Below are 18,541 nucleotides of genomic sequence, written 5' to 3' on the forward strand. Positions count from 1 at the left end.
TTCCCAATGATTGCAAATGATTATATGACAGTCTTTAATGCCTAAAATGTTGCTGATTGAAAAATAAGCCCTTTTATTACGGTAACAACAATTTCCTGCTGTTTTCGGGTTCTCTTTGACCGGCAGCACACACTGTTTTAATAATAGGGAGAATTTATTGCAGGTCTTAAAGTTTTAACTACCTGAAATAAAGAGTCTGATCGAGGTGTAATTTGCGAAATAAATACTGCGCATTAATGCGCCCGCATTTTGCGAAAACTGGCGTGACTCCGGTTAATCAAAGAGTATAATGACGATTTCTTGATTTAAAACGAACACTGATTTATAATTACTTAGCGGTAACACCTGACAGTTGTTTTAAAACTATCACCACCGGATCATATATATTTAATTTCAAATATTACTTAGAACATAGACTATAATTCCACCATTCCCTTAATCTCAAACTTGCTTATGGATGTCACATCTCCAGGACTGCGAATTCCGCTCCCTCGGCTCTGTTTGTGTGGTGTCCACATTTTCCTACTATGTTTCTGTGCTTTCCGCTCACGGTCCTAAATTGCAATTCGTTGTGACTAGTGCCCTGGCACTGGTGCACCACAACCCTGCAGGAAAACATATTAAAAAGAAAGGGACGCACAAACAACTTCACTATGAACATTCTTTCCAAAGTTTGGAAAAAGATTTTGAAACATTTGAAAAAAAAAAGAATTATGGCGCCCTCTACTGGACAATGAGAACTGCTGCAATATCTGACAAGGTACTACAGTGTGTGTACTGGAATTTCGTGTTTAAATAAAGGTTAAAGATCCAGTTAGTTAATATTTCGCAGTACCTGTTGTTCGTCTGTCTCTATTTCCCATGCACTAATTTGACTCAAACTTCTCAGGATAAATTGACACAACGATCTGAATGAATTTATAATGAATGAATATATAAAAATAGATGAATGGGTTTTCGCATATATAATCAATGTAGGGGGTCGTTTTGGGACCGACATTAATATGGCAGCCTTCCAAGAAAATGTAATAAATTGGAAATGTGTGCGTTTTCATCACTGAGTATCAACTGCCTGTATTAGTCAAAGATTGATATAACAACTTTCTTATCTGCTTAACTGATATATAGGATTTGCCCTTACAATATGAATTTTATTGCTTCAATTTTCACAGACCAAAAATATTGTAACTGAAGCCCCCCTATAAAGGGTCTAGAATCACCTATGGTTGATGAACTGAAGCAACTCCACTTGGGAACTCTGCATTGGGGAAGATCGTCCTCCCCCAAGTTGGGGCAGTTATCTGTGGCCTTTTGGGGCTGAGGGGAAGCCACAGTTACCGATGGCTTGCGTGGTGTTAATCGTCGCTTGCTGGCTGGGAGATTTCCGGTGGACCGTTGCATCACTCTTGTTTGATGCTAAATGTCTGTGAAGATCCTCAGTCATCCAGGTCATGGTTATCCCAAGAAAGATTACTCAGGGCAACTGGACTTGTTTAGTTACTTGAAAACGTAGTTCTTTGTTTGATGTTATTATTATTATTTTATTTTAGGTGACAAACAGTTATATGAATATATGATTATGAGTCACAATGTAGGTTCTTGTTCAGACTTCCTCTGCTGTCCCCTGGAGGATGGGCTCTCCCTTTGAGTCTGGTTAGGGTTAGGGCTTCCTCTGCTGCCCCCTGGAGGATGGGCTCCCCCTTTGGGTCTGGTTAGGGTTAGGGCTCCCTCTGCTGCCCCCTGGAGGATGGGCTCTCCCTTTGGGTCTGGTTAGGGTTAGGGCTTCCTCTGCTGCCCCCAGGAGGATGGACTCCCCCTCTGAGTCTGGTTCCTCCCAAGTTTTCTTCCTTCTAGGGAGTTTTTCCTTGCCACTGTCACCTCTGGATTGCTCACTTGGGGCTTTGGGCAGGAATAATGGAACACGCTTAAAAATTGTGAAAAATGTGCTGCACAAAATTGAATTGCATTGAATTTAATGAGCAGTATCTCCATTTTGCCTGTCATTATTAACTACCTGTGAAATACTCTTTTGATACGGTGGCACTGTACGGATGCACACTGAACTGAGTATCACATCCAATATTTACACTCTGTGTGTTATTAAGTCAGTTGCTGCCACTTTAGTTCCTTCCTCTAACCTGTAACCGATCTGGTTTCAAAAGCTCTGGATGGGCGCCTATGGAAGTTTGAGGCTTAGAGATAGACCTGTCAATGTTCAACAAACCTTGTCAATAAACCAACAAATCAGATCTTTATCTGCCAACTGTTTGTCAAAAAACGTGTTTCGGAGGTACCTTTGTTGTTTAAGTTCAAAGTTTAGGATGTCAAATTGGCAATGCAAATAGAGTTTAAAGACAGTAATAATAGCTTTATGCATTGTTGAAGACCACATATATATTAAACAGCACACAAATATTGCAATGAACTCCAGAGGAGTGAAACTCTGTTTAACTTCGCTAAACTCTAAAAGCTAAAGTAAACACAAAATCAGCTGAAGTGAATCTCAGACCACAATAATTTGTTGCGATTAACTTCGCATTGCCTGTTGTGGTGTCTGCAAAATAGCAAAACTGAGATATTCCCTCTTTTATAATGCCGGCTTATGGTCAGTGGACAATATATGTTTTTTTGTCATTTAAAGACCAGTAGGGTGCTTTAACTAAATCGGCAAATGAACAAATTCAAGGTGTTTTAAAGGTTGAGAGCATAATGTGCAAAATATCCCTTAGTTACCCTGTCCATAAAGAAAGCAACTGGGTAAATATTTAAAGGGCAAAGACTTGTGTGGTTTGTAAAGGGTCAAAAATGTTTCCATTACCCAAAATGCCCCATCCGTCAGACAAAACCCTGTGCAGTTAAAACGAAAAAGCATCAGTGACATAGTCTGCTCAGGCAGCCAGACTTTATACGTTAAATTATGGGATATAATTTTTATCACGTAACCTACTGCAACAGCTGTTTCCGTACAGCCTCAGCTCAGTAAAGAACAATGCACTCAGTTTCAATCAGATGGTTAAAAATAGCAGAATTCATTTCGGAAGATTCCGTTATTTTTTGGATAAAGACCAGGTCAAAGGTATAAGTTTCGTGTCTTTTCGTGTAGAGAGGAGATGCAGTGTTGGGAAGATGAGATGGAGGCAGGGTTAGGGGTGTGGAAGCGTAGCTTGGTGGTGAGTGGCAAGTCCCAGGTGGGTCTCTGGTATAAGTGTCCAGAGTAGAGCTATTCCAAAAATATTCTATAAATGGCTCAGGTTTGTAAATGTGTCAAACTACATGCCCAAGAAAGATGAAGGCGCCAGCTAATCAAGTAAATGTTCTACTATCCAGAGTGGGAAAGTTCAGGTTCAGGAAGTTCAAATCTAAACCAAGATTTTGTTTCAGCCAACCAGTTGAGTATAAAGAGTCACAGTCACAGAGTATTCAGCTCATTGATGGAAACAAAATCTTGCCAAGATTTGTACTTTCTGAACCTGAACTTTCCGCCTCTGCTCTTATCATATTTGCATCATGCATACACAGAGTGGTCAAGGTAGAAGAGACACAGACAGATCATTTCTGACAATTGTTAATAGAATGTTATGTTGACGCTCGCTATATGTTGCATGTTGCAGGGATCGAGCCCACACATTAATATCAGATGCACCCATATTGATTTTGCTCTGGACCATACCTTGTGACTTGGATAGGCATGATACCACAAGTAGGCAATGCAGCCATGCCGAACTTGAAACGGTAGTCCTACCCTGACCCAACAGCTTGGTAAACAAAACTTCAGGATGAGGAATGATTCTTGGAAGGCTTTGGAGAAAGAACCAGCAGTCACAGATAATGTATTGGGAAACATTGATATTATCTTTGAGTGCAAAGCCAAAATTCTTGTTGATTCCTATTGACAGCACAATCACGTGGTTGTCTAGAGTGTCAAAGAGTTCTTTGGTGAGTGTCAGACAAGGATATGGGGTGTCTGTGCGCTGGACAGATCAGGTTTCAGATGGTAATCAGTCACCTAGACAGGTTCTTCTCATATCTGCCCTGGGTTTTGAAGATAGGTGACGCTTATGTCTGCTTGGAGCATGTAAAGAGGGGAAAGGAGGTTTTTGTTTGCGAAGTACTCTTGGAAATGAAATACCAAATATTATCTTAAGGTGCTCCAGGGGCATCCAGCAAAGTAGAAGCCAAAAAAAAGAGTAAGGGAACAGAAAATGTAAGGCTTAGTTTAGGGATGTTTGGCTCTAAGTCATAGATATACATGATGGGATGGTATGAGTAACAGTCTAGTTTTTAGAAAGATGAAGGGAACTGACCTTGAGCCACTACAGTGCAGGTTGTTGTGAAGAGCAGGCATGTCTCTTTGCTCATGTGGAGGCTGAATGAGATCCAGATGAGGCCAAATGAGTACAGTGTGGAAGCGATCCAGGGGAGTGTCAGTAAAGACTCTGAAGTCAAGAAAGAATGAGCTTGATACTTCAGCACAAACAGCTTGTGCTGTGAAATCTTAACATGAGAAGTGGCAAGGCATAAATACATTTTAAATGCTGGAAATTTGTATTAAATATTAGCTAACATTGCTAAAATAAGAATTAAAATCAAGACAACTGAAGTATGGTACTTAGTACCTATGGTACTCAGTACTGAGATCTCATCCAAGGCAATCCCCCTACCTTGTGCCTTATTCTGTTTGGGATAGTCAACAGGTCTCCGCACAGGACTGTATTGGAAGACCAGATGGATGGATGGGTGTGTGGGTGGATGGATGGATGGATGGATATTAAAGGTGGGCTTAATTTAATACCAGGGCTTAATTTGTAAGATATTTGCCAGTATCTGCAAATAAACTTATCACAGTACAATGGTATGGCAGTTGCATTGCCTCAAATCTTTCAAATCAATCTAATGGGAAGCATTTAATTTTCTTCAAGAATTAATAGCTTGGGGGTGGCATGGTGGTGCAGTGGTTAGCACTGTTGCCTCACGCTTCTGGGACTCGGGTTCGAGTCTCCGCCTGGGTTACATGTGTGTGGAGTTTGCATGTTCTCCCCATGTCGTCGTGGGGTTTCCTCCGGGTACTCCGGTCTCCCCCCACAGTCCAAAAACATGCTGAGGCTAATTGGAGTTGCTAAATTGCCCGTAGGAGTGAATGTGTGAGTGAATGGTGTGTGTGTGCCCTGCGATGGGCTGGCCCCCCATCCTGGGTTGTTCCCTGCCTCGTGCTCATTGCTTCCGGGATAAGCTCCGGACCCCCCGCGACCCAGTAGGATAAGAGATTCGGAAAATGGATGGATGGATTTTAATGTCATTAGAGCCTGTCACAATTGTTCTGACAAGATATTGAGCAAAATAGTATACAGACGTCTCTTTTAATGATTATTATTTCTTTTTATGCCGATGATTTCAGGTAGTTGAAGGAATATATCTTTTACATGTATGTAGCCATTATAGTTTAAATCAAAGCTTTGTGTCCATTTAAATTACGGACTGGTCACCCCTGCCTAACACCACCACCGGCGCCACCTTCTGGCCGCCGCTAATGTTACTAACAGCTCTCAAAATTTCAGTGCATGTCGGTGCAGATCCAGTAAACAAACCGCCTAACACAAGTCAGGAGTCAAGGCCACTCTATCTGGGTTGCGTGATGGTGATGTAAGTCCACGCTATAAATAAGGCTGAGGACGTTCGTCTAACTGTGCTTTGCTGTTCCTCTGGAAAGCCTCTGCCATGAGACTGTTGGTTGCCATAGCGATTTCAGGGCTCCTGGCCAGCGCGAAGGTGCCGGACCACCCCAACGTCCACTACCCACCCTGTGACTCCCCGGAGGCAGAGGAGGCAGCCATCTTAGCCCAGGACTACATCAACGCCCACCACACCCAGGGCTACAAGTACGCCCTCAACCAGATTGACGAATTCAAAATCATAGATAAGGTGGGTCTGAGATATTCATCGTATTGTAGTCTGATGCGGTGCCAAATGGTAAAATATCCTGCCACTGGTCATACTGATTGATTAAAAAATGTCCGAAGATGTTGCCACTGAATAAAATATCATTTAATATTAGTCAAATTTTATATAGATGCCAGTCAATGCATTTTTATCCCTGTACTTGTAATATGCCTTAAATTAATGACTTTTGACCAAAACAATCATTGTTACGGATTTATTTGCACTGGCTGCGATCTGACTGATTAGCAGCAGCATTATGAGAACGACATCAGCTCCTTAAGCATTCCGCCCCCTGCTGTTTCTCAAAGAAATTACACTGTAGAACAAGCGTGATACGTGGGATTAAAATTCAGCTGCACGATGTGAAAGTATCAATGAAATCTCGATGATATTTCAGGGACCCTTAAATCACAGGTTTGACTCTTGCACATATTTAATGGTCGACCTGTATAAATGTGGAAAAAGGCCACCGATTCTTTGACTACAGCATACTGTGGAACTGGGAGCACATGTTGAAACTCTCAGTATTTAAACGCAGGCTACAAGACTACATTCCACCATGAGGAATGACATTTATCAGTGTCTTTGCATATGATAATTCTGCTGCATTTTCCTGACCGGTGACACACTTGTGTCTCCTCTTTAGCCTGATGGCCAGAAAACCTATCTGATGGAGCTGGATCTGCTTGATACCAAGTGCCACGTCCTGGACCCAACGCCCGTGGCCAACTGTACCGTCAGGCCAGAACATGAAACGGTAATACGGGACCCTTCTCTCCCCCCCCCCCATTTCTCTCACCGCTTCTCCGCTAGAGATGACGTGAATTACGCCTGTGTGAGCATAGCAGCATAAATAATGTCAGGAATCAAGGATTTACACTGGAAATAGACAGGCAGGCGCTTCCATTTCCCTGAAAAAAAGCCAGGATAGGTTCGTAAGGCTGGCAATTAGTAGGCTGAATCAAGCAGCTGTATGTTGCATGCTAGGTTGAGGCTAATCCTTAGCATATATCAATAAAATTTATGAGGATATACTGTTGTTGGATTTCCTAGTTCTCTTTTAATAGGCAGTTTTGCTGTCGGGTTTTATTTCACTGGCATGTCATGTGTCCCCTGTGTTACGTGAGGGATGATCGCAGGGATAACAGCATAGCTTACAACTGCCAGTTCATCCATCCATGCATCCTGCTTCACCAGTCCAGGGTCACGGTGCATTAAGAAGACAATCATCCCTCTATGTCCAATTGTACTTTGACTCTAACTGAAATAATTTGCTCCTCAAACAAATTTGTCAAACAAGCCAGCTCAAAGGCTACACAGTGCCCCCTCCACCATGAGCCCCTGACCCACCAGACACCAGTGACATTTGGGCAAACAAGGTACTACTTGAGGCTGATCAGATCTGTACACCGATATACTGCAGGGGGCCGAGTGTGGCTCAGTGGGCTCAGAAGGTTGCTGGTTTGAGCCCGACATCACCACATCAGTAGGTCCTTCCATAAGGCTCTTAACCCCCAGCCCCCCGGGTGCCGAAACAAGTGGCTGCCCTTCACAGCCAGCTTACTCTCATGTACAGAAAGCAAGTTGCAGGAGACAATTTCCCTGCAGGGATCAATAAAGTATCAACTATTATTATTTATATAGCTTTTTGGCTTTTGACAGATGAAATTCCTGGGTTGTAACCAGCACAGAGGTGGACATTTCAGGATTTTTACTTTCTGGACCTGAAACGTTCAACTCTGAACCAGCTCTATAGATACTGCGAAAGCAGGGATGATAAATGTGTATTTAATTTGGCTCAATTCATTTGTTCTATAAACAGACATTTGCCTTTAAAATGATCTTGTCCCCCCCCCCCCGAATATGAAACTGTCTTACACCCTTGCCTGAAAATTCTTGAAGCTGATGTTGCTACTTAAATGTTTCTCTGTGATTCTGCTGCAATCTGTTTTAACCAGTTATCGTATTCTGGGATCACCTATAACATTCTTGGTTCCTTTACTGTTCTGCAGGACATCTTCATCAGTGATGCTTATTGACTGTAAGGTAACGAGCACTGAATTAGATTTTTTTTTGTAAATTTAGAACATCGAAGCAGACTGTGACACGGTTTTGAACTGGGACAAAGGAGTGCTAACAGTACAAGCCTTCAAGTGCAAGTCCAAGATAGGTGAACATTTTACATGCTTTCAGTGTCCAGCACAGTAAGTGGAACTGGATGATCCACAAAATCAGTGGCTATGAAAGTCGTTTGGCCAGTGGCGGCTGGTGAAACATATTCTGGGAGGGACACACACTTAAAAATAAGTAATTGTTGTTTAAAAGAAAAATTTTAAATCCCCTTTAAAACGGGGGGTTGACGGTGCCCTAGCATCCTCTATTGACCAGCCATCACTGCATCTTGTGTCCCATGCAGATTCCCGTGAATTACCATGTGTGGGTTGCATTGAGCTTTTGCCTCTTAATGACACTTCTGGTCTGGAGCTTGTCAAGGCTTCAGTGGCTGCTGTCAACGATAAATCATCACTGCCTCCTGAAAGGACCTACTTTGACCTGCTGGAAGTTGGAAGGTTGTCCTCACAGGTGAGTGCTGCCCTTTCGCCTTAAACACAGGTACAGAAATCAGACCCAGGCTCCAAGTTTCAGCGTAACCTCATACTTCTGTGTGTTTGTGTATGTGAAGCTCACATGTTCTCACATTCAGCCTTTCTGTGGAAGGGTGATTTTGGAAAAGGCAGGGATTTCGCAAACAGCGGAAGTGAATTCTTGTGTGTGATGTTTCATATTTCATATTTGCAGATTGTAGGAGGCGGGGCAAAGATTTCAGCTGAGTTTGTTATTGTTGAGACCAACTGCACCATCAGCGATCATGACGACAGCTGTGCCCACGGTGATCACGCGAATGCTGTGAGTACACAAGAGAGGAGATGTGGCTATGGGGGGACGTCTGAGCTACTGGGGGTCATTCTGGTAACAGGGGGAGCCATTAGATTGGTCTCCAGCTTATCTGGGAGTAACTCACCTGCGTTGTGACACTGCTCCTGCCTCGGGCACATAATGTGACACGTAACTTGGTACTGCTCACTTGTTTTTAATGTAAAACTCGCTATGCTCCACAGAGCAAAATATTCTGCACATCTGTGCAGTTACCCAATGAAGCTGCCGCCATCCAGTGCGAACACATCAAGGTAAGGCTTGGCCCCAGCGAGCCCGTGCATCAGGGCGGAATATCGCACAGGCAATGCTAGGCTATAGCTAAGGGCCCCAGCTAACTTCAGGGCCCCGTGCCAACTCAGGAAAAATGGAAAAGTTAGTTGAATTGGCAACACTTGAATGCTGGAGTTTTTGGGCCCCAGTGATAGATTATCATATTGGGCATCCAATCCGATAATGTTTTAAATTGTTGGGGACCCTGTCACCCAGTGACCTTTGGAAACATAAAAATTTTCCCCCCTTTATGGTGACTCTGCTTGAGTATTTATGCTGATATCTTATGGGAGTTTTACTTACACAAAAATGTTCTGAGGGCCAAATGAAAAATGAATGGTCCAGAGAGATAACCAATCAGATTGAGGAGGTGGGTCCAAGCAACTATGGAGGGACCGAGCAACTATGGAGGGAAAAAGCAACTATGGTGGGACCAACCAACCACATACCTAGGGCCCCCAGATTTATTAAAAGGGTCCAGGGCACAACAGGCCAAGATGGCGGCTGCTAGATAGCCGCAAACCTTAAACCGAGAGATGTAGACAGGCGGTCTTTTTCGGACCGCCAGAGCCATGCGTGTCTGCATGCAGGATGCCTTGCAAAATGGCCACTGGCTTGTGTAACCATAGGGCCTTGCATGTTTCTCGTTTGTACCAGATTAGAGATGGGCCCAGCCCTCCACCCCACCATCACCACCACCATCAGCAGCCCCACCTCAAGCACCACAAGATGATAGCCCTGCACGACCCCCATAACACCAGCCTGTTGTCAGAGTCCGGGGAGTCAGCTGAGGTGCCAAAAGTGAGGCGTGAGACCGTAGCCTTAAAGGAACTGTTCCCTGCTGCCACCCGAGCTCCGGTGCCGATCTGCCCGGGGAAAGTTCGCTTTTTCTGAGACACTTCCTCTATGGACAGTTTTCTCCCACTTTCCATAGTCTATGACCCTGGTGATTGCGCTGAAGCACAATTCGTAAACAAATATAGTAGCTACCTGAGAGACAAGATGCATCACGATTCATTAATGATGCTAATAAACATAAGATCAGTGTTTCACTTGTGTTATTCATTACTTGTTCCTTCAGTAGTTTACACAATTAACTGATATAGTAACAAATATAGTAACTGCTTCAGATAAAACGTGCATCACGATTTAATGATGAACGAACACGAGATCAGTATGCAACTGGATTTGTGGTTGATTAATACATAAGTAATAGCATAATACTACATTATTTGTGTTAGAGAGAGGTGTGCAGTTAAGATAAGTGGCATCTCTAAATTACCTCTATCGTGTACATCTAGAGCTTACAGACAGTTAGACTTTATTATATTGCTATAATAATGTCTGTAATCTCGCAAAGGGAGAAGAAGTAATGGAGACATGTGTAATGTGCGCTGGTAAAATCTCAGGGTCCTGCAGTTGTACCCTTCAGTAAACTCCCAACAGAGGTCCAATACAATATGCAGCTGTGAAAATCGTACCTTACAGTTAGACCTACTGGCAATAGCTTCCGGTGGTGATTATTATTATTATTATTCATTATTATTTATAGGACTTGCTTACTGTCTCAGCTCAGGCCTTAGTGCAGTACTCTGCCAGGGGCTCCCCGTAATAACAGATTATGTTTGCTTCCTCTTACCGCATCTCTCCAATGCTGTTGCGTTTAACTGCCTGGCTGCTCTCCATCACTGCCTCCTGCGCCTGACTCACTGTAACACTGTAACACAGTTCAGCGATTATGACTGATCCCTGATAACAAATGCTATTAATCTCTGTCAAAAGCCCGACCTTAGAAGGACACCTGAACGTTGGTCAAGGAAAACAACCTTAATTAAGAATTAACTTAATCTCAAACTCTTCTACCCAGATTTTGACTGATGCATTGACAGTGACATACATGATAAGGATGTTCATTTTCAGTTTTTTTTTTTATTAAAGAAAGCACAAACGTTATAAAAATATAAAATGCAGTTTTAAAATTCACAATACAGAGTGACATGTACATTCCTTTTCAAAAATGACAGAACTTCAGTTTAGTTTTACATAAATATAATAAATGCATAAAACAAGAATACTGTCAGGTGGTTCATGAAAGGATGGAGGGATGACCTTCAGAACTTTTAGTGAAGGGATCTGTTTTCTGCTCAGGGTAGCAGAGGAATTGCACCCCCTGTAGGCCATTCCAGCTCTGGGTCAGTTCTAGCAGTAGTAGGATTGTGGGCGGGGCCTCAGGCATTCAGTGTGTAGTGGCTCCGATGACACCAGCCCCTGCACAGCCCCCCCAACAGGCCGGCGATGGCCTGTACAGCACAGATGAGCGCCTCTACGCCACTGAGAGCCAGGAGGATGGAGAAGAGAGACACATTCCACTCCACCACACCTTCCGGCTCCTTGCACATCTCCCACAAGGTGTGGTTCATCAGGTACCTGCATGCAGACACGGAAATCACAGACGCTGCCTTTAGCACTGTCTCCGATACAAGAATTCGCTTTTCAGTCCTCAACGTGCGGCCACTTACTGCCCGGCCTGGTTCTCAAACGGGTACGTCCATTTCGTGCCGGTCCAGCACAGGGGCCCCTCCATCAGTGCCATGGCCGAGATGACGAAGCAGTACCCAGAGCCCACCAGACCAATCAAGGCAGCCGTCACAGAACCGAATAGCTAAACACATGGGCAGTACATTAGTTAATCAGAAACCAAGCCAGTTCCAAACTTGTGCTAAAGCTTCATCTAATATCTAAATGGAGCATCAACTTCAGTCAACATTAGACTCAAGCCAATCCAGCTAACACATTATTGTGTTGGGGGAGTCGTTTTAAATGTTGAAAGGTCAAATTTTTCCAATTCAAAGTCATTCCAATCATAGATGGCCCAGTCTCTTCATAGTCAACCTCACTGCCCGGATAGCCCAACTAAGAAAAAATGCGATTAATCTATTTGTCATCTTCCTTCCCACTCCTCCCAGTGGCCACTGGGTGCTAAGCAGCCAGATTGCTCTCTTATGCATTGCTTATTGCTCCCAACCCCACTGCAGTGACCTCTGAACTCACTGCCCAGACTCACCGCACAGCTTGTTCCACAGCTACGGCGACTGCCGCGACCTCTGCAGTCGTCCAGGCTCATGAACACTGCAGCTGGAAGAAATATCTGCAGGCAGAGAAGGGGAGATATCTGTCAGACCACTGCTGCAGTCTGTATCTCGATCTCGAGTCTCCCCGATCTGGGTAAACAAACCACGGTGTCACACTTGTTCAGTACAATTACTGCAAGACTACCTGCATCCCACAATGCATTTCAAAGGGCGGCCTACTCTATTGTTGTTAAAAGCCTCGGATTGTTAATTTAAAAATTTTGTGACCTCATGTCCCAGGAAGCACAGGCTAGGCTTTTTTTCCCAGAGGATGTAAGGTGAGAGAGCCCCCCACCAGTCATTCATCCAGATAAAAACATTTGTAAAAAAATAATTGTAATAATTTTAATGAACTTCATATGTTCAACAGCATTTCCATCTGACCAGTAGGGGGCAGAATTGCACCCCTGCACCCCTGCTAAAATTGCTTCAGTCAGGAAGAACCCTGCTGTATCTCCCTTGTGCTTTATAAGCAGACAAAATAAATAATTAGCTACGGATGACAGCAATAGGGCGACATAAATGTAAACAACAAAAGGATTGGGATGGGAATGTCATTTTCTTTGTTCCTTTACGAAGGTGACTGCATGATTGTTCTCCAATTTAGTAAGCAGTTCTACCAAGTGACATTTTGTTTGTAAAAATTATTCTCAAGTTATCCTGCAAACATACTCAAGCCCCTTAATATAATACTGTAGTTGAGTATTATAATATGTTTTATGGTGTCTATTTCGATATAGTATTTAGTGTAGTTTAAGTGGGATCATTATGAGAGCCCTTAAATATCTCAAAGTAACATCCCGTGGGTTCGGATCAGATTTGTCTAATCCTGCGGCTTATTGGGTCAGGAAACCCTGAGCCATCCACGGAGTTCCGGCACATATCGAAACGAAGCGCGTACTCACCACCAGGCCACCGCCCGAGATCCCCGCGAAGTACCACACATATTTGCTGAGCTGGTCCTTATCTGTGGCGTAGTCGGCCTTCCAGTTGGGGAAATACAGCAGAGTGTTTGCCAGGATGCAGAAGATCGCCAGCACGAAGAGGACGACACCCAGGCGCCAAGCAAAAGTGCGGGAGCTCATCGTGAACCTCCAAGGCTGTGTGTGGGTCTGCCTCGGGGGCCGTGAGTGGGCGCAGCATTTGTATGGGAACCCCCCCCCCCATCCTGGTGCAGGGAAAAAAAGCCGTGATGTAACAACTTCCAGCCTGACCCAAAGACGGGATGTGAGGCTTCGTTGTGGCTGTCCCCTTCAACTGGGGACGTGACGAAAGAAAGACCTGGGAAATGGAGGCCACGGGGAGGGTGTCCGTGCTTTTGCAGCTGAGCTACGCTTCTCTAGAACATTCCCCGAGCTCTCTGACACGCAAATATTTCGAGAGATTCGAGAGACATTCTCCAACCTTTTCTCCCTATTCCGAAATCTCTCACCTCTGTACACTTACAGGTTCTGAGGTCACAATCGGTCATTCCAAAACAATTTTCTTTATGTGCTTCATGCATTCCAGTGTCCTAAAGCGAGTGACGCGCTTGATGACATGTGAGAGGGCCTATCCTTAATCAATAGCAGCCATCCGGTGACCTCATACCAGGTCCGGTTTGGAAGGCGTTGCATATCCTTAGCTCTCGCAGACCACACCTCCTTCTTGACAGGAAATGGCACGCCTAGGCCTATTGCCCTTTGAATGACATTTCACTGTGTCACACTGCTCATTGGATGCTGTGACTTTAGCATCATTAAAGGTATTGATCTACATCCATACACGCTTTCCCTGAAGACATGGCAGTACCTCAGATGCATAAGGACATTCACAATATAATGGATAAACTTAAACATTTAAAGGAATGCAAAAAAAACACATATTAAATGCACTTTGCTAAGTAAAACACAATACAAGAACGTACTGGATATGGAGTAAGTGTGAGCAGTCTCTACATGGGTGTAAATTACGGTGAGGATGGGGGGGTTTAACCCCCCAATAATTCACAATCAGCTAATACAACCCCCCCAATAATCATGTTTCCCCCTAAATGGGTGGAGGCCTCAACTCCCTCCCCAACGTTCAAACCAAATTTACACCCTTGAGTCTATATAATCTATTACAATACTACGTAGCTACTATGTTCCATTTAAAAACTGCAGGTGGTCAACAGCTTAATAACACCATCATCTTACTTACAGTGACACACCGCTATGATTTGCAGTATATTTGTTTTACATGCATAATGCAATACAAAGCGATGCTTGTTGAATTTCTGTGACTAAATAATCGCTCTGCTATTGCGGGCAGAATCAATCATCTCGCGTTCCGATGATCTCCGCACCGGATTCTGGAGCTGTTAGGGTTGCGTGTGTGTCTCAGCTAATCCACCTGGAGGTGTCACATGAAATAGACAGCCACAGGGTGGTTGAGACTGTTTTACCCTAATTCTATAGGCTCAACTGTGAACAGAAACCAAAGAAGCACACTAGCATTCCCTAGAATGAAAAAACACATAAATCAAGTGTGTCAGTTACTGCCCGTTCTTCGGAAATCAGATTATACTCAAATTGCACATGTTAAAAATGAAAAACAAAAATAGATATAACAGATCCATTGTCTTGATTGTATGTTGTTGCTTTGCTTCTCCTACAATTTGCTGAACATCGATGAAGGCATGCAGGCGCATGAAGGTGATGCGCGATGCAGTTTTGCGTTCAGCACTGCAGCACTGGTTCGGCTCTGTCTACATATCTACATTCCTCTGTTTGGAGTCCTGAGTTCCCTCTTTTTCAATATTAATGAGGAACGCCACCCCCCCCCCCCCCAATTTTTATCAAGTGCTCCTATTTTTGATCACCAATGATCATGCAAAATTTTGAACAGACCCCCCTCCCCCATCCCCTTGCACCTGCCCCTCAAACGGTCTCTGTATGGCGAGAGGTAAAGCTACTGGGCTGAATAAAGGGAGCAGGTAAAGAAAATCTTATTGCTTAGGATTCAAAGATCAGTTATTAAAGTGTGTGAGAGATGCCACTTTCGGGATGGATTCCATAGTCATAGACCTTTGAAAGCACTGAAAATATCCCTTGGCACAGCTGCGTAAATGGGTAACTGCGAGCAGTGTACTTCGTATTGGACACAGTGGCCTGTTTACCAAATATATGAAGCTGTGGTGGGTAGTGGGAGAGCACAGCTGGGCGTGTTCCAGACAGTAGGAGCAGGCCTCAGGGGAGGCGACAGGCATCATCCAGAGAGGAGCATGACTTCTCTGCCTTTCAAAACAGGCCTCACCAATGCAACTGCAAAGAGGGGGCAGTGCAGGAGTGACCCTTTTATTTCCTAAAACAGGAAATGACCCCATGGTATAATTCTCTCAGCGCTTTAAACAATGAAGCTATTTCCTGGTCCACCCTTAAAATCCATGGTCCACTTAGGCAAATATTTCTGGTAAAATAACAAGCTTAAATTTTATATATATATATCTGTGTGTGTGTGTGTGTGTGTGGATTAGGTTTCGATTACATTGTGGGGACCAAAGAAGAATTTTCACCCCACGTAAGTACACACTCAGATGGCAGCCCAAAAAAATAGAAGTAATTCATCTTATAAAATTATCACCATTGGCTCTTCAAGGACTAATCCATTTTAACTGAAGTCACAGAGGAAACTGGGTAGCTATGCGTATATTTGTGAAAGAGAAAAAAATACGAAGAGTTTGGGAAAAGAATAGGATGGCAAATGTGGAGCAGGAAGAGTCCATTCCTGAAAAGATTCCTTTGCATGTGTTTGCATTTTTACGAAATTTTGAGTTCCGTGTTTAACCGCAGATGAATGTGATGATTTTGTCAATAGAATCCATTGCAAAAACAGCACAAATGACATTCAATATAAGTGCAAGATTCCCAGATTCATTGACAAATTCCTCCCGCAGTTTGAGTAATTATCAGTTCTGCATATTCGTGGTAGTGAAATGAATACTTAGGCATTGAAATAATAGTCGGTGGTTAGCAGTCAGAGATAAGTTTAGCTCACTCTCCATTGGGTGAAACCAGCGTTCAGCAACCATTAGAACTCTTCAATATCCAAGGCATCCATAACATTCATCCATCCATCCATTTTCCAAACCACTTATCCTACTGGGTCGCGGGGGGGGTCTGGAGGCTATCCCGGAAGCTATGGGCATGAGGCAGGGAACAACCCAGGATGGGGGGGGCAGCCCATCGCAGGGCACACTCACACATCATTAACTCACACATGCACACCTACGGGCAATTTAGCAAATCCAATCAGCCTCAGCATGTCTTTGGACTGTGGGGGGAAACCGGAGTACCCAGAGGAAACCCCACGACGACATGGGGAGAACATGCAAACTCCACACACATGTGACCCAGGCGGAGACTCGAACCCGGGTCCCACAGGCACCCACTGAGGCAACAGTGCTAACCACTGCACCACCATGCCGCCCCCACCCATAACATTCTATTGCAAAAAATATTCTTAATGGTAACAGCCCTTACTATGTCATTCATTAACTTCCCATAACCACTTGTCCTATGCAGGGTCGCGGGGGCCGGGAGTCTATCATGGAAGCAACTTACTGAGCCCATTAATGGTCATTATTCATGCTTTAAATTCTGATGGCACCATCAGCTTAATATTTGCCTTTGAATACTGTGGAGGAACTTAATATTAGCTCAGGATGAGTTTATAGTTTAATTTACTACTGCATTTTCAAAAAGGAAAGGAACTTCAGCCAACCGCCGCTCGCTTATCAACCAGTCTAAAGTCCAGACCTGAAATGCTGTTTTACTCTTGCGTGGGGTGAGGAGAAGGGCATTTTTTTTGGGAGGGAGATGACACACGAGGAAGTAAACAGGTTTATCTAAGGCAAGTGGAACCTGACTGTCATGGCCAGGTACAGCACCTGAGGGGATGGTGCAAAGGACCCGTCGCTGGCTGTATGCCGGCACACAGACAAAGGAGACGTCATTCCCACAGTGATCGCAATCCACCACCCACCTGCTTCCCCAAAGCCCTCTGAAACTACTTAGAACCATTGATGGAAGTTTCTCCTGTATTCATATTTAATCTGGTGATGGCAAGATGGTAAAGAATGAGGCTTTACTGAATATAACACTATGTTACTCTCTACGCTCTCCTTGAAGTAAACTAAATAAATTTGACTCTTTCATACACGAAATCCAGGACATATTTCCCAAGGTTCCATTGAGACTGCTGGCCACTGTGACTAATTCATCGCCTGCTTCACCCTGGGCCATGAAATTAAATATTTGGCAATGGAAATTTTGTTTTCTTAAAATGACATGACAGTCATTCATCGCTACATCAGTTTATGTAACATCTTCAGAATCCACAATCCCAAAAAAAAAGGATACAATCGTAATCATTCTTGTTGCGTAATGACCCAGTCGCACAGAAGTTGCAGTAAGCAAAATTTTTATTTACAGCTAACCCTTCTCGCACCACCAGCAACCCAGCTTTTGAACATAAAATTGGCGACTAACCCAACAAGCTATCGATATCATTGAGGAGCACCGTATTTGAGAAACGAACAGCTCCACGTTGTTCGTAGATGACCAAGGTCTCCAATCTCTTTTCAGTTAACCGACAGAATTCTAAAGCAACCAGACAAACGTGAAGAGGGAGTTACACGAACGTTAAATTTGTCAGCGTTTCGGTATGGAACAAAAAGGGAGAAAATACAGGGAAGGCACAGTGTCAAGGATACTGAGCACGTATTTCTGGCACAATGACATGGGAAGGGACTTCCTGCAGCAGAGGGGGGAGCCGGTGCACTGATAAAAATACATTCTTTTATTGTTTACATTCAATCCCACACTTTCAAACACAGAGACACACACACACACTGCCTGTATTTATATATTTGCGGGGATTTCCCATTGACACTCCTTTTAATGTAACTATCCTTATCCCCAACCAACAAAAGTCAAAAACAAATGAAAACTGATACATTGATACGATTATAAAGCAGCCAAAAAAAAACAGTGTTTGTTTTGTGGGGAAGTTCCCACGATGTCTGATTTTCATGCTTGTTTGTGGGACTTAAACCTCCACAAAAATATGTAGAAAATACATTCACACAATTAAACTACTAACCCTTTTAAGGTGATCGTCACATTTTATGCAGGGGTGCTGTAAAGGAGGGGAAAGGTGGGATGATTTCTAGGGTCCTTGAATGACAGGGTCTCTAAAATATTTGAAACATAATTGGATTGGGGTCCCAATATGATATAATGCTT

General features: G+C 43.7%; 2 protein-coding genes across 2 annotated transcripts; one reads left to right on the forward strand and one right to left on the reverse strand.

The window, feature by feature from the left end:
• Window positions 1-5,665: 5,665 nt before the first annotated feature.
• On the forward strand, window positions 5,666-10,193 carry ahsg2 (alpha-2-HS-glycoprotein 2). Its single transcript, XM_048989740.1, has 7 exons — window positions 5,666-5,919; window positions 6,584-6,694; window positions 8,023-8,107; window positions 8,354-8,520; window positions 8,737-8,844; window positions 9,057-9,125; window positions 9,802-10,193. Exons 1-7 carry the CDS (start codon window positions 5,716-5,718, stop codon window positions 10,036-10,038), a joined length of 981 nt encoding a protein of 326 aa, XP_048845697.1. The 5' UTR covers window positions 5,666-5,715; the 3' UTR covers window positions 10,039-10,193.
• An 864-nt stretch (window positions 10,194-11,057) lies between these two features.
• tm4sf18 (transmembrane 4 L six family member 18) lies at window positions 11,058-13,416 on the reverse strand. Its single transcript, XM_048989741.1, has 4 exons — window positions 13,181-13,416; window positions 12,209-12,292; window positions 11,664-11,806; window positions 11,058-11,571 (listed from the first exon to the last, which is right to left on the reverse strand). The coding sequence occupies exons 1-4, from the start codon at window positions 13,358-13,360 to the stop codon at window positions 11,373-11,375; spliced, it is 606 nt and encodes a 201-aa protein (XP_048845698.1). The 5' UTR covers window positions 13,361-13,416; the 3' UTR covers window positions 11,058-11,372.
• Window positions 13,417-18,541: the final 5,125 nt, after the last annotated feature.

This window comes from Brienomyrus brachyistius, chromosome 21, assembly GCF_023856365.1.
Source record: "Brienomyrus brachyistius isolate T26 chromosome 21, BBRACH_0.4, whole genome shotgun sequence".
NCBI classification, from domain to species: Eukaryota; Metazoa; Chordata; class Actinopteri; order Osteoglossiformes; family Mormyridae; genus Brienomyrus; species Brienomyrus brachyistius.